Source organism: Sceloporus undulatus, chromosome 4 (assembly GCF_019175285.1).
Source record: "Sceloporus undulatus isolate JIND9_A2432 ecotype Alabama chromosome 4, SceUnd_v1.1, whole genome shotgun sequence".
NCBI lineage: Eukaryota > Metazoa > Chordata > Lepidosauria > Squamata > Phrynosomatidae > Sceloporus > Sceloporus undulatus.
Window position 1 is genome coordinate 127,000,583 of NC_056525.1, and position 18,351 is coordinate 127,018,933.

The 18,351-nt window shown below is 40.0% G+C and overlaps 1 protein-coding gene across 2 annotated transcripts in view; it reads left to right on the forward strand.

Annotated features, from left to right (window-relative positions):
- Positions 1-18,351, forward strand: part of RC3H1 (ring finger and CCCH-type domains 1) — a 76,890-nt gene that overhangs the window by 6,483 nt on the left and 52,056 nt on the right. For both annotated transcript variants that reach the window (XM_042463235.1, XM_042463234.1), the window contains exon 2: positions 15,323-15,680. In XM_042463235.1, the coding sequence (XP_042319169.1) occupies positions 15,450-15,680 (231 nt within the window). In that variant the 5' untranslated portion in view covers positions 15,323-15,449. The remainder of the gene's footprint in view (positions 1-15,322; positions 15,681-18,351) is intronic.

Below are 18,351 nucleotides of genomic sequence, written 5' to 3' on the forward strand. Positions count from 1 at the left end.
AATTAAATCAATAAAAATATATTAAACCTGCCAATGGCGTACAATCTACAAAATACATAAAAACAATAGGTAATTATATAAAATAGAATTAGTTAAAAAGCAAGCAGCAATTAAAACATCAACATCCACAGTTTTATCAAATAACAGATAAATAATCACACAGTGCCTGGGAACGCTCCCCTGAACAGGTTGGTCTCCAATAGCAATCCTTGATTTTCTGCTTTATATAAGGGATACTATTTTGCTATGCCATTATATTTAATGGGAATTGAGCATCCATGGGTTTTGTTATCCATGGGGGATCCTGGAACCAAACCCAGAGGAGAACAAAGTCCCAATGTAATCAGCTCTTTCTTAGAGGCACTAAAATTGGGATATTTTGTGCGAATGGATAATTAACATGTCATCAACTGGAATTTCTGACTGTCAGTTTTAACTGTAACAAGGACACATTATCTTCCTCCTGTAGCCTCTCTGTAATGATTTGGGTAGAAGTTTATTCTTATATATGGAAGCTATCCCAGTGTATGACTGAGGAGGAGGCAGTGGGAGTAACAGGTATTTGGCTGTTCCTCTAGGGGGCCATTCAGACTACATTTTACCCTGGACCAGGAACCAAATTATGCATGTGAAGTTTATATTCGCCTCGAATCTCCCACAAGCAAATCGGAGGCTTGCACACCCATTCCGGGGCAAATGTCCCTTAGCGCGGGTCATTTGGAAGTGGGGTAAAAGCTATATCTTTTTTTTAAAAAACGGGTCCGGCGAATATGAACTTGCCCCTGGTCATGATCAGGGGAGGGATTTAGGTCAGAGGGAGGGCAGAGGGCAGAACATTCCCTCCCCCTTCATCAGAAAAGGAGGAGGAGGAGAAGGAAGGAGCCGGAGGAAGGGTGCAAAGGGCGATTGGGGGTAACGGAGCAAGAGGAGGAGGAGGAGGCAGGCGCTGGAGGAAGGATGCAAAGGGAGATCAGGGTGCCTGAGAAAGGGTCAAGTGAAGGGTAGGTCAAAGGGAGGGCACAGAACGGAACAAGCCTCCCTCTCGCACCAGGCAGCTCTCTTTTTATTTTCTATATATTTGACAATGTATGCGCATAGTTCTACAGGTAGATACATATATAGATAGAATGTGTCTGCTTGTGCTACTTTCCCTTTCATTTGCTTGCTCCCAGCAGCACACACTTTGCAAAAAGCTATTTTTCTAAATTATTTTTTATATGCGAATGCTCCAAATGTTTCTCTCTCAATTTGGCAAATTGATACAGAATGCTTTTGCTACTGTCTGTAAGGAATTGGGCTGGCTGAGAGAAAGCAAAGGATGCAGAGATGGTGTTCCGAGGTGAGGAATTTATTATTATTATTATTGTGTATGAGGCATTGGGGTGGCAAGGAGGAAGGATGCAGCTGCATTAGATTGCATTTGGGGGTTGAAAACGGAGGCAGCGGAGATCCCCAATCTGTAGTGACCCAAATACAACACACACACCTGGAGGTTTTTAAATTTGACAGCATCTGCACATACTGGCACCTGGTTTTAAAAAAAGGAGGGGGGAAGCACACATCCGGTGGCCCAATCGCTGTAGGAAACGTCACCTCGACGAAAGTGGAAATAAATTTGATTGACAGCAAAGGAGCCTTTTTTAAAACCGGTTCAGCAAATGAGAACTCTCCCCGGTGCTGCATGGCATTCAGGGTTAAATTACCCTGAGGCAAATAGTGGGCACTTGCTTCCAGAGGGATGCGGGGGGCGGGGGATCTCGATCAACCCAGTTCCATCCAGTGCAGATAGTGAGTCTGAATGGGGCCTGGGACTATGATTTTGGTTACATTTTGCATATATCCAAATTTATTACCACCTCTGAATTATGATACAATTATGTTCATTTTTGAACACTTTTTAAAAAAAATTAGGATATTTCTCTGTTCCTGTATAGTAATGCTGAGATCTATGTATTAGGTTGGTTTCGATGACACAGTAAGCCAAGGATCTGCAGGAACCCTGGCTTTTTGGTTACATGGCACCATGGTGGTGCCTACATACAGGTACACACTGCGTGGTTGCTCAAACTACTAGATTAATCAAACTACGAACCTCTGTGGTTTGCTTACCATGTCAATACAGCTTCATTTCCAATTTGTTTATGCCTCAACAAACTAGAGAAAGAAACTAAAACAATTCCTGACTTTCTTCTCTGTTGAGGGAGAAACAAACTAGAAAGTAAGCTTCTCCTGCACTGAGATGAAACGTTAAACAGATCACAGAGCAAAGTTCCATTGTTTCTTTTGTCATTCCAAATGTTGTGTGGGAACAGTCATGCCGCTTATAAAGTACATTTTTAATGAGATAGCTTAGTTTTTAATTTTTTAAAGAGAGTGTGTGTAGATAGCTGTATGGTGCTTTAAACTATACTATGAGCCACCCTATGTCCCATTTTTGGGAGGAAATAAATACGTGATCAACCAGAGTTTTTGCAGATTTTCTGGTGTATTGTATTTTTCAAACCATACCATTGTTTCAAAACCCAGAAAATATTGGTCCTTTCTTTAATACAATACAGTCAGCCTTCTCTGTCCACAGGTTTTTTATCCACAGATTCAAGCATCCACAGTTTCAACAGATTTTTAGAATGTATGCATTCTAAAATGCAAACATTCATTTTGCCATTTTATATAAGGGACACCATTTTACTATGCCATTATGTATTATAGGACTTGTGGATCCACAAGTTTTCTTATCTATGAAGATCCTGGAACCAAACCCCAGTGTATACCAAGGGCCCACTATATTGACAGCTTTCATCTTCCATTTTATTCTTTTTCAGACTGGAAAAACTAAAATTCACATAGGTCCAGTACACTGCAGAAATAATCCAGTTTGTGACTGCCCTAGCTCAATGTTAGGGAATTCTGGGAACTGTAGTTTTTTGAGACATTTTGCCTTGTCTGTCAGAGAACTCTGGGCTAATTGCTTGCATTAGCCTTACAGGATGATGTGAGACTGGGGGGAATCCAGGCTTTTTTGGCCCATGTGTACAGGCCCCGAGGGGACAAGCCATTAATTTTTGCAACTACAGTCACCCCTCCATTTTCACGCACTTGAAATCCGTGTCCTCGCATATATGCCAGCAGGAAACGGAGGGGAAAACAATGGAGTGCATGGCCATGGCACACACTTGCAGCTTCCCATTCAATCTAATGGGGCTTCAGTATAGCAAGAAAAGCTGGCTTGGGGGCGGAGTTAGGTCGTGGCATCCATACAATGCATGCCCTGGCTCTGCCCCTGGCCGCCATGATGCCGCACATTGCACCACACGGTGTATGGCATCACTGCACTCCTCTGGTGCTGTATCCGTGCAACACAGCACCAAGGGAGCACCGCAAAAGCATTTTATTAATTATTTCTTTATTTCTAAGTCACTCCTCCCTGAGGTTACTGATGTCCAAATCAATTACATCACACACTCCAACCATGGGTCGGTCATCATGAATTGGAGGATAGGACGGGTCTCAGTGATCTCGGATCTGGAGGTTTAACCCTCCACTTCTCGCAAATGATAAATTTCAAATTAAAGATGCTAATTTGAGATACTAAAATAAAACAACAGAAACCTCTGAGGCCTTACTGTGGGATACTTTAAAAGCAACCCTCATTCAGGAAGGTGCCACAAAGAAAAAAAATGGTGGATCTAACTAGGAAAACCTTATTGCAGGATATTCATCAATTACAACAATTACATATGAATACTAAATGCCCATTCACATATGCTACGCTTCTTAAGAAGAAAACAGAGCTTACCGTTCTCGATAATAGGAAAATCTCAATTGCACTACAATATACCAGTGCTATTATGAATTTAATAACAAACATTTGTGCCTACTAGGCAGAGTGGTGAAAAGGTAAACATAAAAGTAATAGCTGCATCATCTACCTGTAAAGGTGGCCTGGCTACCTCTTCCACAGATATTATCCAAGAATTCAGCAAATTCTATAAAGAGTTATACACATCGGAAGCTGCTTGTGACACAGCCACTAAGGACTTTATAAAATCCCTCAATATTAAGAAGCTTTCACATTTCTCACGCCTGAATAAACCAATAGAATTGGAGGAGATAAAACAGTTGATAGGTAACTTGAGTCCATTCAAATTTCCAGGTCTTAATGGCTATTCAGGTGAGTTTTACAAACTTCTTAGTATTCCCATTTACTCCACCTATTCAGTGAAGTTTTAGACGAGGGTCTTCCACTTCATAGCTGGGACAGGTCAATCATCCCTATTCCGAAAACACAAGAAGAAAACCAATAGCATTTAGCATTTAGACCAATAGCATTATTGAATCAAGACACTAAATTATTACCGTCTATCATGGCTAGCAGGATAAACAAGTTTATTTCAGAATATATCAATTCAGACCAAGCCGGCTTTATGCTGGGTAGGAGGATTTCTGCCTCAGTCCGCAGGGTCCTTAATTTAACTCATAATTCATCCAAAACAAAAGCCCGGTTAGCCTTTCTATCATTAGATGCCTTAAAGGCATTTGACAGGAGTGAATGGAATTTTCTTTTGGGGTTGTTGAAGGTAATAAACTTTGGAGACAAGTTTACTATTTCAATAAAACACTTCTACAGGCACTCGGAATGGACAGTGTTGGTCAGTGGAATAGACCCAGAACTCTTTAGCTTGTGCAGAACGATGCTGCCACTCTTTGCAATCTATATAGAACCATTAGCTGAAATGATTAGATCAAATTCGAGTGTGTTAGGAACTTGGAAAAATGGCCATCCACACAAAATAATGATGTATGCATATGACATCTTTTTAGTGGTCCAGAATCCTGAATCATCCTTCCCTGCCATAAAGAACATGCTAGATACCTTTGGGAAATTCCCAGGGCTCAGGGTGAATTACCACAAATCCAAAATAATGTATATGAAAAATCTCTCAATCAGATCAAGAGAGAATGTCATGTATTTCTAATTTACAAACATGTCCTTTGGATTCTCCTATTTGGGCATTCTCATCACAAAGAATTTATCTCAGCTGGTGTCTAGGAACTATAACCCAGTCATTAAGTGGATGAAAGTTAAAATAAGGAAATGGAAATGGCAGGATCACCTTGGTAAAGATGTTTCTAACCCCATGATTGCTCTTCTTATTTCAATCTATTCCTATTAGTCTGTCCCCACATACATTTAAGATTACTTATTGCTTCCTGGTTCTTCCTGGTTCTTCAGTTTTATTCCACAATTGTCAAGTGGAAAAAGTTATGCATTGGGTGAAGGAAGCACAAGACTATTCTCCTTTGCAACACTTATATGAATGCAGTTTAGTGATTGGTGGTAAAATATGTATAGCTGTCCCTACTTTTAGTGACTCCATTTCCCCCTCTCTGGTGAGCAACCCTGGCATTTCCACTAGGCGCCAGCTGACTGCTGAATGCCACCACTTTCTTACCTCTCTTGATACACAGCTCATCTACCAAATTCTTCTGCTATAATGCCCCTGTCTTACCACACTAGTCATAATGCAAGCTGCCTGTGCTAAGACTTATCCTTACACTCTTCCATCTCCATTGTGATGCAAATTATCATGGACCCAAGCCTGATCAAGGAAGTACAGTGGGGTCTTGTTATCCACTGGGGTTTAGTTCCAAGACCCTCTGTGGATAACAAAATCCATGGATGCTCAAGTCCCATTAAATACAATGACATAGTAAAATGGCATCCTTTATATAAAATGAAAAATCAGAGTTTGCTATTTGGAATGTATACTTTTTTTGAATATTTTCAAGCAGTGGATACTTGAAACCATGGATAAAAAAATCTGTGGATAAGGAGGGCTGACTGTAGTTGTGACCCAAATTCAATTGAGCATTGCTTTGCCTAATCTCTTTTCCATAAATAATGCGTGGTTCCTTATCATGAAAGACTGAACTCCTGGTCTATGATGGAAACATAATTAACAGAAATACTGTCATTTGGTGTTTGATTGAAGTTCATAAAAGATCTTGGATACCTGTTTTGTAATGAGTTATTTATCTCAGCTACTCTGTGACATCATTATGGAATTACTATTTGGAAATGTTACAGTATTTTAGCAATCTTTATTCCACTGCATTGGTGTGTGCTGATGGATCTGTGTTAAAGTAAGAAGTATTACTATGTTAAATGAAGGGGTGAAGCAGGCGGCCCACCAGGAGCAGCCAGAGACTCCTGCAGTCCTAAGCCAGCTGCTTCAGGGAAATGGATTGTATTGGCTCTTTTTTGATCCAGTCCAAAGGATTGGATCGCAGCATCAGAGTGGCTTCCAGACACTTTGGGGAAGTGCATCATCTGAATGCCACACTCCCAAAGCAGCCAGAAACCACTTCTTTTTGCCTGTGCATTTCAGGCCTAAGACTAAGTGTTACAGCAATGGCATGTAATAAAATCCTCACTTTTCCCTGGGCAGAAAAAAAAACCACAAGTAATAAATGGCATCTTGACCTGCAGCAAGCTTACTTCCTGACATGAACACACAAATGATTTCTCACTGTACACTGATGAGGTAGAGAAATAGTTTCGAGTGAGAGAAATTGGCTCAAAGATGACTGTTAAGAGTGGATAGTACAAGTTTTATTATTCAACATAATTTAGTAGAAAATTAATAGAAGAGAGAAAATAGATGTTTTAATAAAGGTCATTCAGCACCCCAGCAACCAAATGGCGTGGTACCGCTGCGCAGCAAAAAAGGAGCGCTTAGAACAGTGGTTCCCAACCTGTGGGTTGGGACCCCTTTGGGGGTCGAATGACTCTTTCATGGGGGTTGCCTAAGACCATTGGAAAATACCTATTTAATTACAGTTATGAAGTAGCAACAAAAATAATTTCATGGGTTTGGGTCACCACAACATGAGGAACTGTATTAAAGGGTCGCGGCATTAGGAAGGTTGGGAACCACTGGCTTAGAAGCAGCTCCTGTTTGCTGCGCAGCTGAAATGCAGCAAAGTGCTATAGGACAGTGTAGTTACATCGCAGCTGTGCAGCATTATTTAGATGCTGCGCAGCTGCAACATCACCAACATGTGCAACGTGTAGGCGGGGCCATGCAATCATGGCGCCCCACACATGTACTAGGGTTAGGGAGCATGCGGTTGGTGCACACTCCCTAACCCTAGTATTGCTGGGAGCATGATGAATTTGGGTGGTCTGTACCGCGCCTATAATGCCTCATTCCTCATGGTCTAATTTAGCTTTGTGTATGATACAAGTTAAATCAACGAGGTATTAAAATATAGCCTTGCCTGATTTCCTTGCCAATTGGAATCCACGCTGCTTCTTTGTATTTTGTCCTGACAACAGGAGCTTATCCTGAGTACAAGTTATGAAAATAAAATACTTTGGCACCCTTCTTTAAGAAGGCACATAGTTTGTCATGGTGCATACAGTCTATGGCTTTGCTATAATTTATGAAGCACAAGCTGAATTTTTTAAAAAAAAAATTTGGTATACTCCATTTTGCAATGTATGTTTGCATTATGACTCCTAGTGCCTCTTCCTTCTCTGAACCTAGCTTGGATCTCTTGGATTTCTTGCTCCATATATTGTTGGGATGTTTGTGTATGTGTTTATAATTGGGTGATAGCCCTGCTGATATTGGATGCCACAAGTATTGTTTTCTCTTTGCCTCGGACACCCATACACAATAACATTCCTGTGGGAATCTTTTGTGAGTATCATAAAGAAAATTAGTTCATTAGTCTTTATGAGAAGAAAAGAAACATGTCTTGCTTTCTACCCTTAATTTTTTCAATGCTATTTTCAAAAGGATTAGCTGGTGAAAAGGAAAAGAAAAGAGAGAGAGAGAGAGAATGAAGGGGAAAAAGAAAGGGAAAAAAGGATCCTGGGCAGTAAATTAGCTGTACAGTATACACATGCATTTTGGCCTTGGAAAAGAGTAGTGAGAATGTGAATGAAGTAGTATGTTGTATATAGCAGTGGCTCAAGTGGTTAAGACGCTGACTCCATTGATTGCAATATTGGCAGGTTGAGAGTTCAAGGCCTGGGTGCCTCATGATAGGGTGAGCTCCCATCACTAGTCCCAGCTTCTGCCAACCTAGCAGTTCAAAAGCATGCAAATGCAAGTAGATAAATAGGTACCACTCCAGTGGGAAGGTAAACAGCATTCTGTACAATCATGCTTGCCACATGATCACAGAGCAGTCTCTGACAACACTGGCTTTTCAGCTTAGTTATGGAAATGAGCACCACCCCCTATGGCCGGACACAACTTGACAACTTGTCAATGGGGAATAACTTTACCTTTAAAGATTAATAGTATTGAGACGTTTCAGTAAGAGGACATCTTAGGCCTGGTCCAGACGGGCCCTTTAGCACGTGCTAGCAACATGCTAGGGTTGCCTTGGGGTGTCGCTTACAGACGCCCCGCAACCCTAGCACATATTTTGTACGTCAAAATGGCAGTGCCCTGTACAGATGGGCGCTGCCATTTTGACGTGATGGACGTTTTGTGTCCGCACATCGCAGCACCATTATAACGTTGCGAGTGCACCATTGGTACACTGCGGTATCATAATGGCACCGCAAGAACAACCCGCTTTTTGCGGGTTCTTTTTGCTCTGCGGGGAAGTCCTGTGGTCTGGAGGCTGCGGCTTCCCCATGGAGCAAAACCAGGCGCCAGCAGACCGCCCTTTTTGGGCGGTCTGTACCGGGCCTTAGTTAACACATATAAATCTGCTTAATTTTAATTGTTTCAAATGTTGAAAGTTGTGAGTTAAACATAACTTCCCACAGCATGGTAATGGGGCTGTTACACTGATGTTCATTTCACAGAGAGAGGAATGGATCACAGTTAAGTCATTATGAGCCACTTAACTTGAGCTTTGTTCTTTTCAGCCAATCATCTGGCTTGCATGTGGTTGCTTATTTGAATAGACAACCCTTTATAAGACTACATCAGGGGAAGGAGACAGTGGCATTTCAAGGCAGGCAAGGAGCTTGGCTGTGTCATCTTAAAGTCAAACAATGGCAGCTACCATCCAGCAAGGCAGGAAAAAGAGTCAGGTGTGCCGAAGGCAACAACACAAGACCCAGAGAAGAACCAGAGGCAGGAAAACAGCTAGGAGACCTGCAAAACGTGGTCATGGAAAGAAACGCATTGCCAGAAGGACTTCCAGGAAAATACCAAAGTTGCGATTTGACACTGTTCGAATGACTAATGGGGCCCAGCACATCTTGCACTTCTGTGTGCATGACCTGTACAAAAAAGTGTCCCTAGCAGCTGAGCGTTTGAGGAAGAAAAAGCAACATGTCTCTGTCACCGTCTCAGATGTAAGAAATGCCCTGAAAAAGATCATGCCAAAGTGGTATAACAGAGAGTCTGTATCCTCCTCCTGCAAGTGCCATTAAACAGACATCTCATCCCTTTCCCATGATAGGCTTGGAAACGACGGACACAAAGGGAAAGGGGGAAAACAGCCAGCTTGAGATAAAATCCAATACTTTGCCTGCCTGAAAAAACAACAACATTATCCTCAATTTTCCAAACAATCCTGTAATCTTTATAAGTCAACATCAATACCACGAACGACAGACTGGCATTCTGAATATCCTAACAAGTTGCTTATCATACTGCTGTTGCGCTGAATCAGGGAGATGGATTATTTGTCGTTGGAGGAAAATGACTGTCAGTTCTTGTGGAATATCAAGGACTCTGATCAGCCACTGTGGGGCATGTGAGATGTACCCTGAAGGCAGATATAGTGCCCTTTTCAATAAAACAGGATCTGTGCAGGAGAATTAATTTCTTGGTGTCTTGTGTGTGTCTGTGTGTGATATTGGGTGGGCAATATTGTTTTGTCTTTCAGAATTATCAGTTTACTATGGAGAATGATAACTCATGTAGGTTTTAAATGCTGTATTTGTTTAAATTAGAGTCTTCAAAGCTTATCTGATACTTCCTGTTGTGTGCTTTAAATGAAAGCTAGCATGATCATAAATAGAGCCTTACCTCAGATAACAAAGCTTCTGATGAAGAAGCTTCTTCTTTCAAAGTTTTTTTTTACAGACACCCAGTTCCTCCCTTCGTCCTTGCCCTTTGTCAAACTAGAAGGTTTTTTTTAGTAACTTTGTCATTGGGAGGATGATGACCGAGGGCTTGAGAAACATAGGCTTTTTGCAGTCTGTTGATTTTGTTGATTTGCAGCAGTGTGCTTGCATTAAATAATGCAATCAAGCTTCAGCTGTAAAAGAGTGGAATTCTAGTTTAGTGGACTCTCCTGTAGCCATATGTGCCTGACTACAACAGGCAAGGTAAGCAGCAGCTGCCTCCAGAATCCCTTTCTAAACATACATAGCAACATAGGGAGGAAAGGGGAGAACAGATGAGCCTTCCAAACAAACTACCTCCAATATCTTTAAAAAGAAAAGAAAAAAATGATATGTAGATTTCGCTTCCAAAATGGAAATCAGAAGAAAAGTGGAGACTAGTGAAAGAAAATAAAATCATCCTGGGAGGTGTTTTGGAAGAATCCTTCAAGTGATCTCCAGAAAGTTCAAAATATTTTTATTTACTTATGCAAGGTTTGCCTGACCTGGGTGTTTCAATTCACATGTGCATACTATTAGTTTTTAATAAAAAGTCTGCTGAAACATGTTAAACTATCCCTATTTTTGTAGTTCAGGAACCTGTCTATATTATTTTCTTGTTATTTCTACCTTTGGTACCGTTTATGTTAAAGAAGTAATGCACAGGAACACATCTGCTTTGTTAACCTAAGCACTGGGTTACATAGAGTAAGACAGCTTTTCAAATAGCCTGTTCTCAAGCCTATCAGTTATAAGAAACACCTTGAGTTGTGTCCAGAAACAGATCAGTAGCCATCGAAACAGAGAGTTGTGTGATTTCTGTGCCTAGCCCTGCTCAATAGCTGGGCCAGAGCAATCATGTCTAGTTGAAATTTCCAAGCCCTTTTCAAAAGCAGCTCCACATAGAGCGCATTACAGTTTCCTAAATGATATCAAACTAAGACATGGCCTGCTGCAACAAGAATAGACATAACTGGTGTATTAGTCTTTACACTTCAAAAACCTGGAAATCCCAAGTTCAGGGCTGAATCCAGGAGCACACTCAAGCTGCAAAACTTAAGTCTTAAAGGGTAGTGTACGGAGATACATCCAAGCTTCCAAACACTGGTTTAGAAACAGAGCATCTTCCTTGGATTTAAGTTGAAACATAGCAGCCAAATCAGTAGCAGCCTGACAAATACTTGATAGTCTTTCTCTCCCATCCCTTTTCTTTGTGCTGCAGGGCAAAGAAAAGAAAAAGAATCTTACTGAACAGCTGGTGGTTCAACTTATTAATAAGTTATTAGTCGTTAAAGTAGTTTTATGAGGGAAACTAGACCAGTATTTGCACTCACATAGTCAAGCATTGTCAAAGAAGTGAAGAACAACTTTTTAGTTACAGGGAGAGGTTACATTAAAGGGAAATGCCATTAAAAACTGTCGCCTTCAGAAAATTCTTATTCTTTGTTTTTGTTCTTTTAATGGCTTTGTAATTGACATTTTTTAATCTTTTTGGGAGGGGAAATGAAATTTATTTTTTTTGACCTATGGGGGTGGAGGGCAAGGGGCCTCCAGATGTGTGGACAGGCCCTCCACAGGCCCTAGAAGTCATTTTGAAGCAAAAGAAAAAATTGGGGTGCCATGGGGGCACAAAAACAGCCTGGGAGAGCTGCACTCGGGCCACACTTGGTCCACCACTGGTTTATATCTATACACATGTAGATAACTGTGTGGTCAAGAATGAAAAGATTGCTTCCCTTAGTATTTCTGTTATTTTGTTTATGAAATTCATGAAGACAAATACATGATCAATTCATGTGTAAGATTGAGATCTCGCTGAATAAAAGGAGTCGTTGCTCCTTTAACTAGGAGTATGCTTCCACGCATCTACTAACTTGTTTAGTGTAAAAGTCACAACTGTTAATATGATGAAAATTCATTTTGCTATTCAGTCTGTCTAACTCACACTACTAGGCTACAATTTTTATGTGACATAATTATGCCTTCTGAAATTTTTTACAATATATAAACAATTTATTGGATAGAAATTGGACTTGATGTTTGTTTGGTGTGTACTTGTGTCAGTAGCATATTTCTGCGTTGTTAGCACACTACTGAGAAATAAGTATCTGCTGTCCTTGTTCTTCATAATTTGCTCCACACTGAAAAGACAGTATTCAGTGAGGAGTATTGCTTCTTCTCTTGATTTCCCTCTGCACAGAATTGTGATCAAAATGGGGAGGGGGTTAATTGAAATATTAATTTTTTTAGCTAGATAGGTTTCCTGTAATAACACTATGTCTATTGAATGCTTCTTTAAGGATTTATCAATTGTTTTGAAAACAGTTATACCAGAACTGGAGCTCAGACTTTCCCTAACAATTGCTAGCAAGTCTTTTATTATTCTTATTACTTCTTTATTATTTTTATTTTTATTATTAACCTTTATTTATAAAGCGCTGTAAATTTACACAGCGCTGTACATACAATCTTTTTAATTGAACGGTTCCCTGCCCTCAGGCTTACAATCTAAAAAGACACAACACAAAGGGAGTGGTGGTGGGGAAGGGGCCTCTCTAGTAGGATAATACATATAAAATACATAGCAATACAGGAAATGATTCAATACAACAGGCAACAAAAGAACATCAAATAGCAAGTGACAGTTTTGCAATGCCTGGGAACATTGACTCTTGTGTATATGGAGAAGATTCAGAATTGTAAAAACTCTCATGTCTAGTTGTATTGGAGCTTATGAGGCTTGCATCTGTTGATCATAACATTGATTATAACTTTATAATTGTTTTACTGAATACAGTTATAAAGTTATAATCAATGTTATGATCAACAAGTACAAAGCAAAATGTGAATAATTTGTATTGTGACACTGGATGACAGAAGTAGTTTCAGCAGTACAAGACAAATGTTAGTACCTTTAATTACTGCAGACATGGTTAAGCAGCTTGTTCTTCCTAGACCACAATGTTGAAATTTATCCTGCACTCATAATTTTAAATAGTCTAAAAATTTAATTGTAATGCAAAATGTTCGTGTCACATGTTATATTTTTGAGCCATTTGCTATCTGCACAAGTGGCTCAAAAATATAATATGTAATATTAACATTTTGCATTACAATTAAATTCTTAGACTATGCAGAATGCTGATTCGCTTGCCTGCTTTGCTGACACACTTTTGACACATCTCAAATGAGTTTATTTAGTCTCTTGAAGCCTAAAAAAGCTTTATGTGATTGGAAAAAAGATAGCTCTCTGTTATACTATGTGGTGTTCTGGTGTGTTTGTGCTAGTTGTTGTTATTAACTGCCTTTGAGTTAACATTAGGAGGAACTTCCTGACAGTAAGTGGAACACACTCCCTCAGAATGTAGTGGAGTCTCCTTCTTTGGAGGTCTTTAAACAGAGGCTGGATGGCCATCTGTCGGGGATGATTTGATTACGAGTTCCTGCATGGCAGGGGGTGGAACTGGATGGCCCTTGTGGTCTCTTCCAATTCTATGATTCTATGACCCTGACTCATGGTGACCCTGTGGATGTGACATCTCTAATCCACCCATGTTCCCCACTGCTTTGCTTAGGTCTTGCATATTCAGGCCCCGTGACCTCCTTGATTGAATCTCCATCTGGTGTGGGGTCTTCCTCTTTTTCTATTACCTTCCAATTTCCCTAGTATTTTCTAATGACTCATGTCTTCTCATGATGCAGCCAAAATACAGTAGCCTCCATTTCATCATCTGGGCTTCTAGGGAGAGTTCAGGCTCAATCTGTTCTAGGACCTATTTGTCTTTTTGGCTGTCCATGGTATCTTTAGCACTCTTCTCCTGCACCATATCTCAAATGAGTTTATTTTCTTTCAGTCGGCTTTCTTCACTGTCCACATCTGGCATCTGTACATGGTAGTGGAGAACATGATGCCTTGGACAATGCTAGTAGTGACATGCAAGTTTCCACGTTTTAACAGCCATTAGGATTTAGTAATATGACTTAAATGGAGACTTTTTGAATGAACTGTGTTCCTAATCCTCACCACCTCCATTTTAAAGTTGGTGAAGAAAGGGAGGAAAACAAGAAGGCACTGAGAACTCAAAAGGACTTTTTTCCCCTGCTGAGGTAAGAGAAGTATTTTTGAAGAGTATGTGACTAGGCCTGTATCTGCACTGCAGAAATAATGCAGTTTGACACCACTTTTAACTGCTATGGCTCAGTGCTGTGGAATTCTAAGAATTCTAGTTTTGTGAGATATTTTGCCTGTCAGAGAGCTCTGATGCCCCCAACAAACTATAATTCCCAGAATTCCATAACATTGAGGCATGGCAGTTAAAGTGGTGTCAAACTGCATTATTTCCACATTGTGGATGCAGCCAAGGTTGTTGTGGTTGCAACCAGAGCCCTGGAATATTGTCTTCCAATGGCAACCAGAGGAACATTTATGGAGGAGATTTCAAGCAAGGCCAACTCTACCTCTATTTCTACTGCACAAAGAACATTGAATCTTTTTTCCTCTGTGAATAATAAATAATGTTAGTAAATATCAGTTTCTGTAGAACTATATGATTAAGAACTGCTGGGTAGCTGGTCTCCAGATCCAAATTTTCAGATGAAAATTCTTATATAATGCCTTTGGTCTAAAATAATTCTGATGAACTATAACTGTGTTTCCAAACTATGCCAATGCCTTTTTTTGGATGGCAGATATAGTAGAAATGTTCAGATAAATTTAAGGCTCTGCATTTGTAGTGTGGGAGAGGTAGAGGATATTTAACACCATTTAGTTCATTGCGAGCTTTCAAAACCTCAAGGAAAGATTCTTGAGACAGATTTTGGCTTCTTTACAGGGTGAGACCTTGGAAGGCCACCCCTTGCAAAAATACTCAAAACCTTTTTTTTTTAACCCTCAATGCCTTCTGGTAGTGTGGGGGATATTTTCGGCCCTCCATGGGACATTTCAGGCCCAGGAATGGCCTTGTTTTGCAACAGGAAAAGACCTGGGGTCATGTCCTGTTCACTCTCATTTTTTAATGAAAGGCTCTTCTCGCCTAAAACCTAGACATGGTGAAATACCTCGCATAGCTCCCAAAGGCAATTTGGGGACAACCCTCCCCCCAAAAAATTGATCCCTGGAGGCCATAAAAATGGCCCTAAAGAGTGCATGCATCCCATGGGTCATACTCTACTCCTTTCATTTAATGTAAAGCCTATGATTATAATAGCTAATTGTTTCTTTTTTTTTTCCTCTTTCAGGTTATATTTCACACTATGTGCTGACTGTCTGTACTTAACAGAAGATAATTTAAAACTTTTTTCAAAAAAAAATTGATTCCAGTGGAATCTGCTTTAGATTTTGTCTTGTGAAGTAACACCTGAAGCAATGCCTGTACAAGCTCCACAATGGACGGATTTCCTCTCCTGCCCTATTTGCACACAAACGTTCGACGAAACAATCCGGAAGCCCATCAGCCTAGGCTGTGGCCACACGGTCTGCAAGATGTGCCTGAACAAGCTCCACCGGAAGGCATGCCCCTTTGACCAGACCACTATCAATACAGATATTGAGCACCTCCCTGTGAATTCAGCCTTGCTGCAGCTTGTGGGTGCTCAGGTAAGACTACCTTTGCTTTGATCTATTGGCCCTTCAGCTGGGGGCAGCAAGTGTAGGATTAATCTATTTTTTCCACTAGATTTGTTTACTGCAGGTGAGCAAGCATATATTTACAAAATCATATGAAGGAAATGAATAAAATGAACAAATTCCCTTCTTATGAAGGAAATGAAGTCAATAGATTCAGCATAGTTTATTTCTTTATTTCTCAAATATACAGTGTGCCCGCGCCATACGCAGATGCACTATACATGGCTTTCAGCTTACACTGACGCCGCGATGTAATACAAATAATGGCATGTGCACCCATGGCGCGCATGCCCTGCTGTGCCCAAGCCCCATTATATTCAATGTGGCTTGAGCATATGTGTTATTCGCCCTAGCCACTAATGTGTAGACTTCACTTTTGCATAGTTATTTTAATTTGGCTACAGTTCTTCATTGCAAGAAAAAATAGTTCAGACTATTTGAGAGACCGCATCTCCCCATACAAACCTGCTAGAGCCCTAAGATCTTCAGGAGAAGGCTTTCTGTCACTCCCACCACCATCCCAGCCTTGCCTGGTGAGGCCACGAGAGAAAGCCTTCTCAGTGGCTGCTCTCAACCTCTGGAACTCCCTTCCCCAGAAGGCTAGACTGGCCCCCTCCCTGTTTGGCTTTCTCCAGCAAGCAAAAACGTTTTTATTTAGGCAGCCATTTTAACATAATAATCATGACAGGGTGGTTTTATATGGGGTATGTGTTTTAGTTATATTTTAACTTTTTGTATGTTTTATGCTAATTTTATACTTTTTTAATTTAATTATTTTATTTTAAATTCTTACCATACGTTTTAAAAATGTTTTTATCTTGTGAGCCGCCTTTTGGTTCCTTTCTAGGAGAGAGATGGCATAAAAATAAATAAAATAAAATAAAGATGCTTAGAAGCAGGTGGCAATATATTGTGTTGGACAGAACAGTGTGGAAACCATATGAAGGTGCAGAATTACTTTGTCCCAGTGGACTGCATCCTGTGCAAAGAGGGAGGTATACGTGCACACACTCTCTCCCCTTCCACTCTGTGCATGCATGTACATACATGCACATGCAGTGGCATCCCAATCCCTGGTGTCACTCAGTGCAGGGGGGACTGCTGGGCGAGCAGCAACGGCTCAGATTGTGCACTCATCCCTCTCCCTCACCATTGCTGCAAAACCAGAAGGGGCATGCTCAGGTATCTCCTTTTCTGCACCAGCAGAGGTCTCCACATGAGGAACCCTCAGCTGCCACACCAAAGCTGGAAGGAGTGCACTCAGCCCTTTCCTTTGCCCTGACAGTGGAGGTCTCCTCATTAATCTGCTGCTGGATCCAACAGGCTTCTTAAATAAGACTGGATTTCAAAAAAATCCAGTTGGTGTCATATTCCAAAAAGAGAGATGTAACACAAAAAATATTAGGATATCTTAATATCTATGATCTTAAACCAATAATCTTAAAATGAATCCTTTGGACTGTTAGGAACTATAATTGTGATTTCAGGAAATCCTGGAGAAGAACACAGAAAGTATTCCAATTAATATTCTAAATAAGTAATGTTCTAAATAAATGCTAGAGTGATACTAAACAATGGAAGGTTTACATTGTACACCAGTAGCTGTAATATGATTTGTAAATCTACAGTAATAGGATGTGTGAATCTACAGCGCTATATAAATAAAGTTTAATAATAATAATTAATAATAATTTATTTCCCTCCTCAGGGCAACATTACAGTTTTTTAAAAGATTATTGCTTTGCTTCATATTTCATTTCTCTCCTGTGAAATAATGTATATTATGGATTTACATGTTCATATACAAATATGATAACTTAAGGCATTAATTTGAACCAAAAACAGCATTTAAGCAAATTTAAACAATGTTTTGAACTTTTTTCTGAATATTAAAAAGCATGCTCAAATAAATTTTCAAAGAAGGCTACCTGGTGGTTGTTCTGATTTTGTAAGAATACTAAATGATTTGTCTTGTGGTGCACAGAGGGAATTTTATAGTCTCAGCAGTATTTGATAGTGTTACTGTAAAAGTTTGTAGCCTAAATCCAATTGTGAGACTCAGAATAATTCACTGATTCAGTTGAATCAAGAGTTATATAAAATCCATTTAGTGGGTGTACTCTAGTTAGGAGTAGCAGTGGCATTTAGACCAGAGAGTTTAATTTTTGTGTCATATTCTTAAAGTTTAAATATTTGTTTTTTCTTACATTAAATGTATGTACTGCAGTTAATTTTATGTTTATGCTATCCTGAGATTCTGCAGTTTAGGATAAACAACAAATATTTGGTTTAATAAAAAATAATAAAATACACTATTTGTATATTTGTGAAGAATTTTACAAGTATATTACATTGTAATAAATCCAAAGAACAGTCGCCCCTCCATTTTCATGGACTTGGAGTCTGCGTCCCTTGGAAATATGCAAGGGGCAAACAGAGGATGACATAATGGGGTGCGCACGGCGGCACATGCATAAGCACACCACCATTGGAGTAAATAGGGACTCTGATATCGGTGATTTTCCTTTTTTTTGTGGGGGGGGTCCAGAACATATCCCCTGTGAAAATGGAGGGGCGACTGTACGTGCTTCAAACTGACAATCTATTTTCCATTTTTGCAATTTACTTGCTGTATTTATAA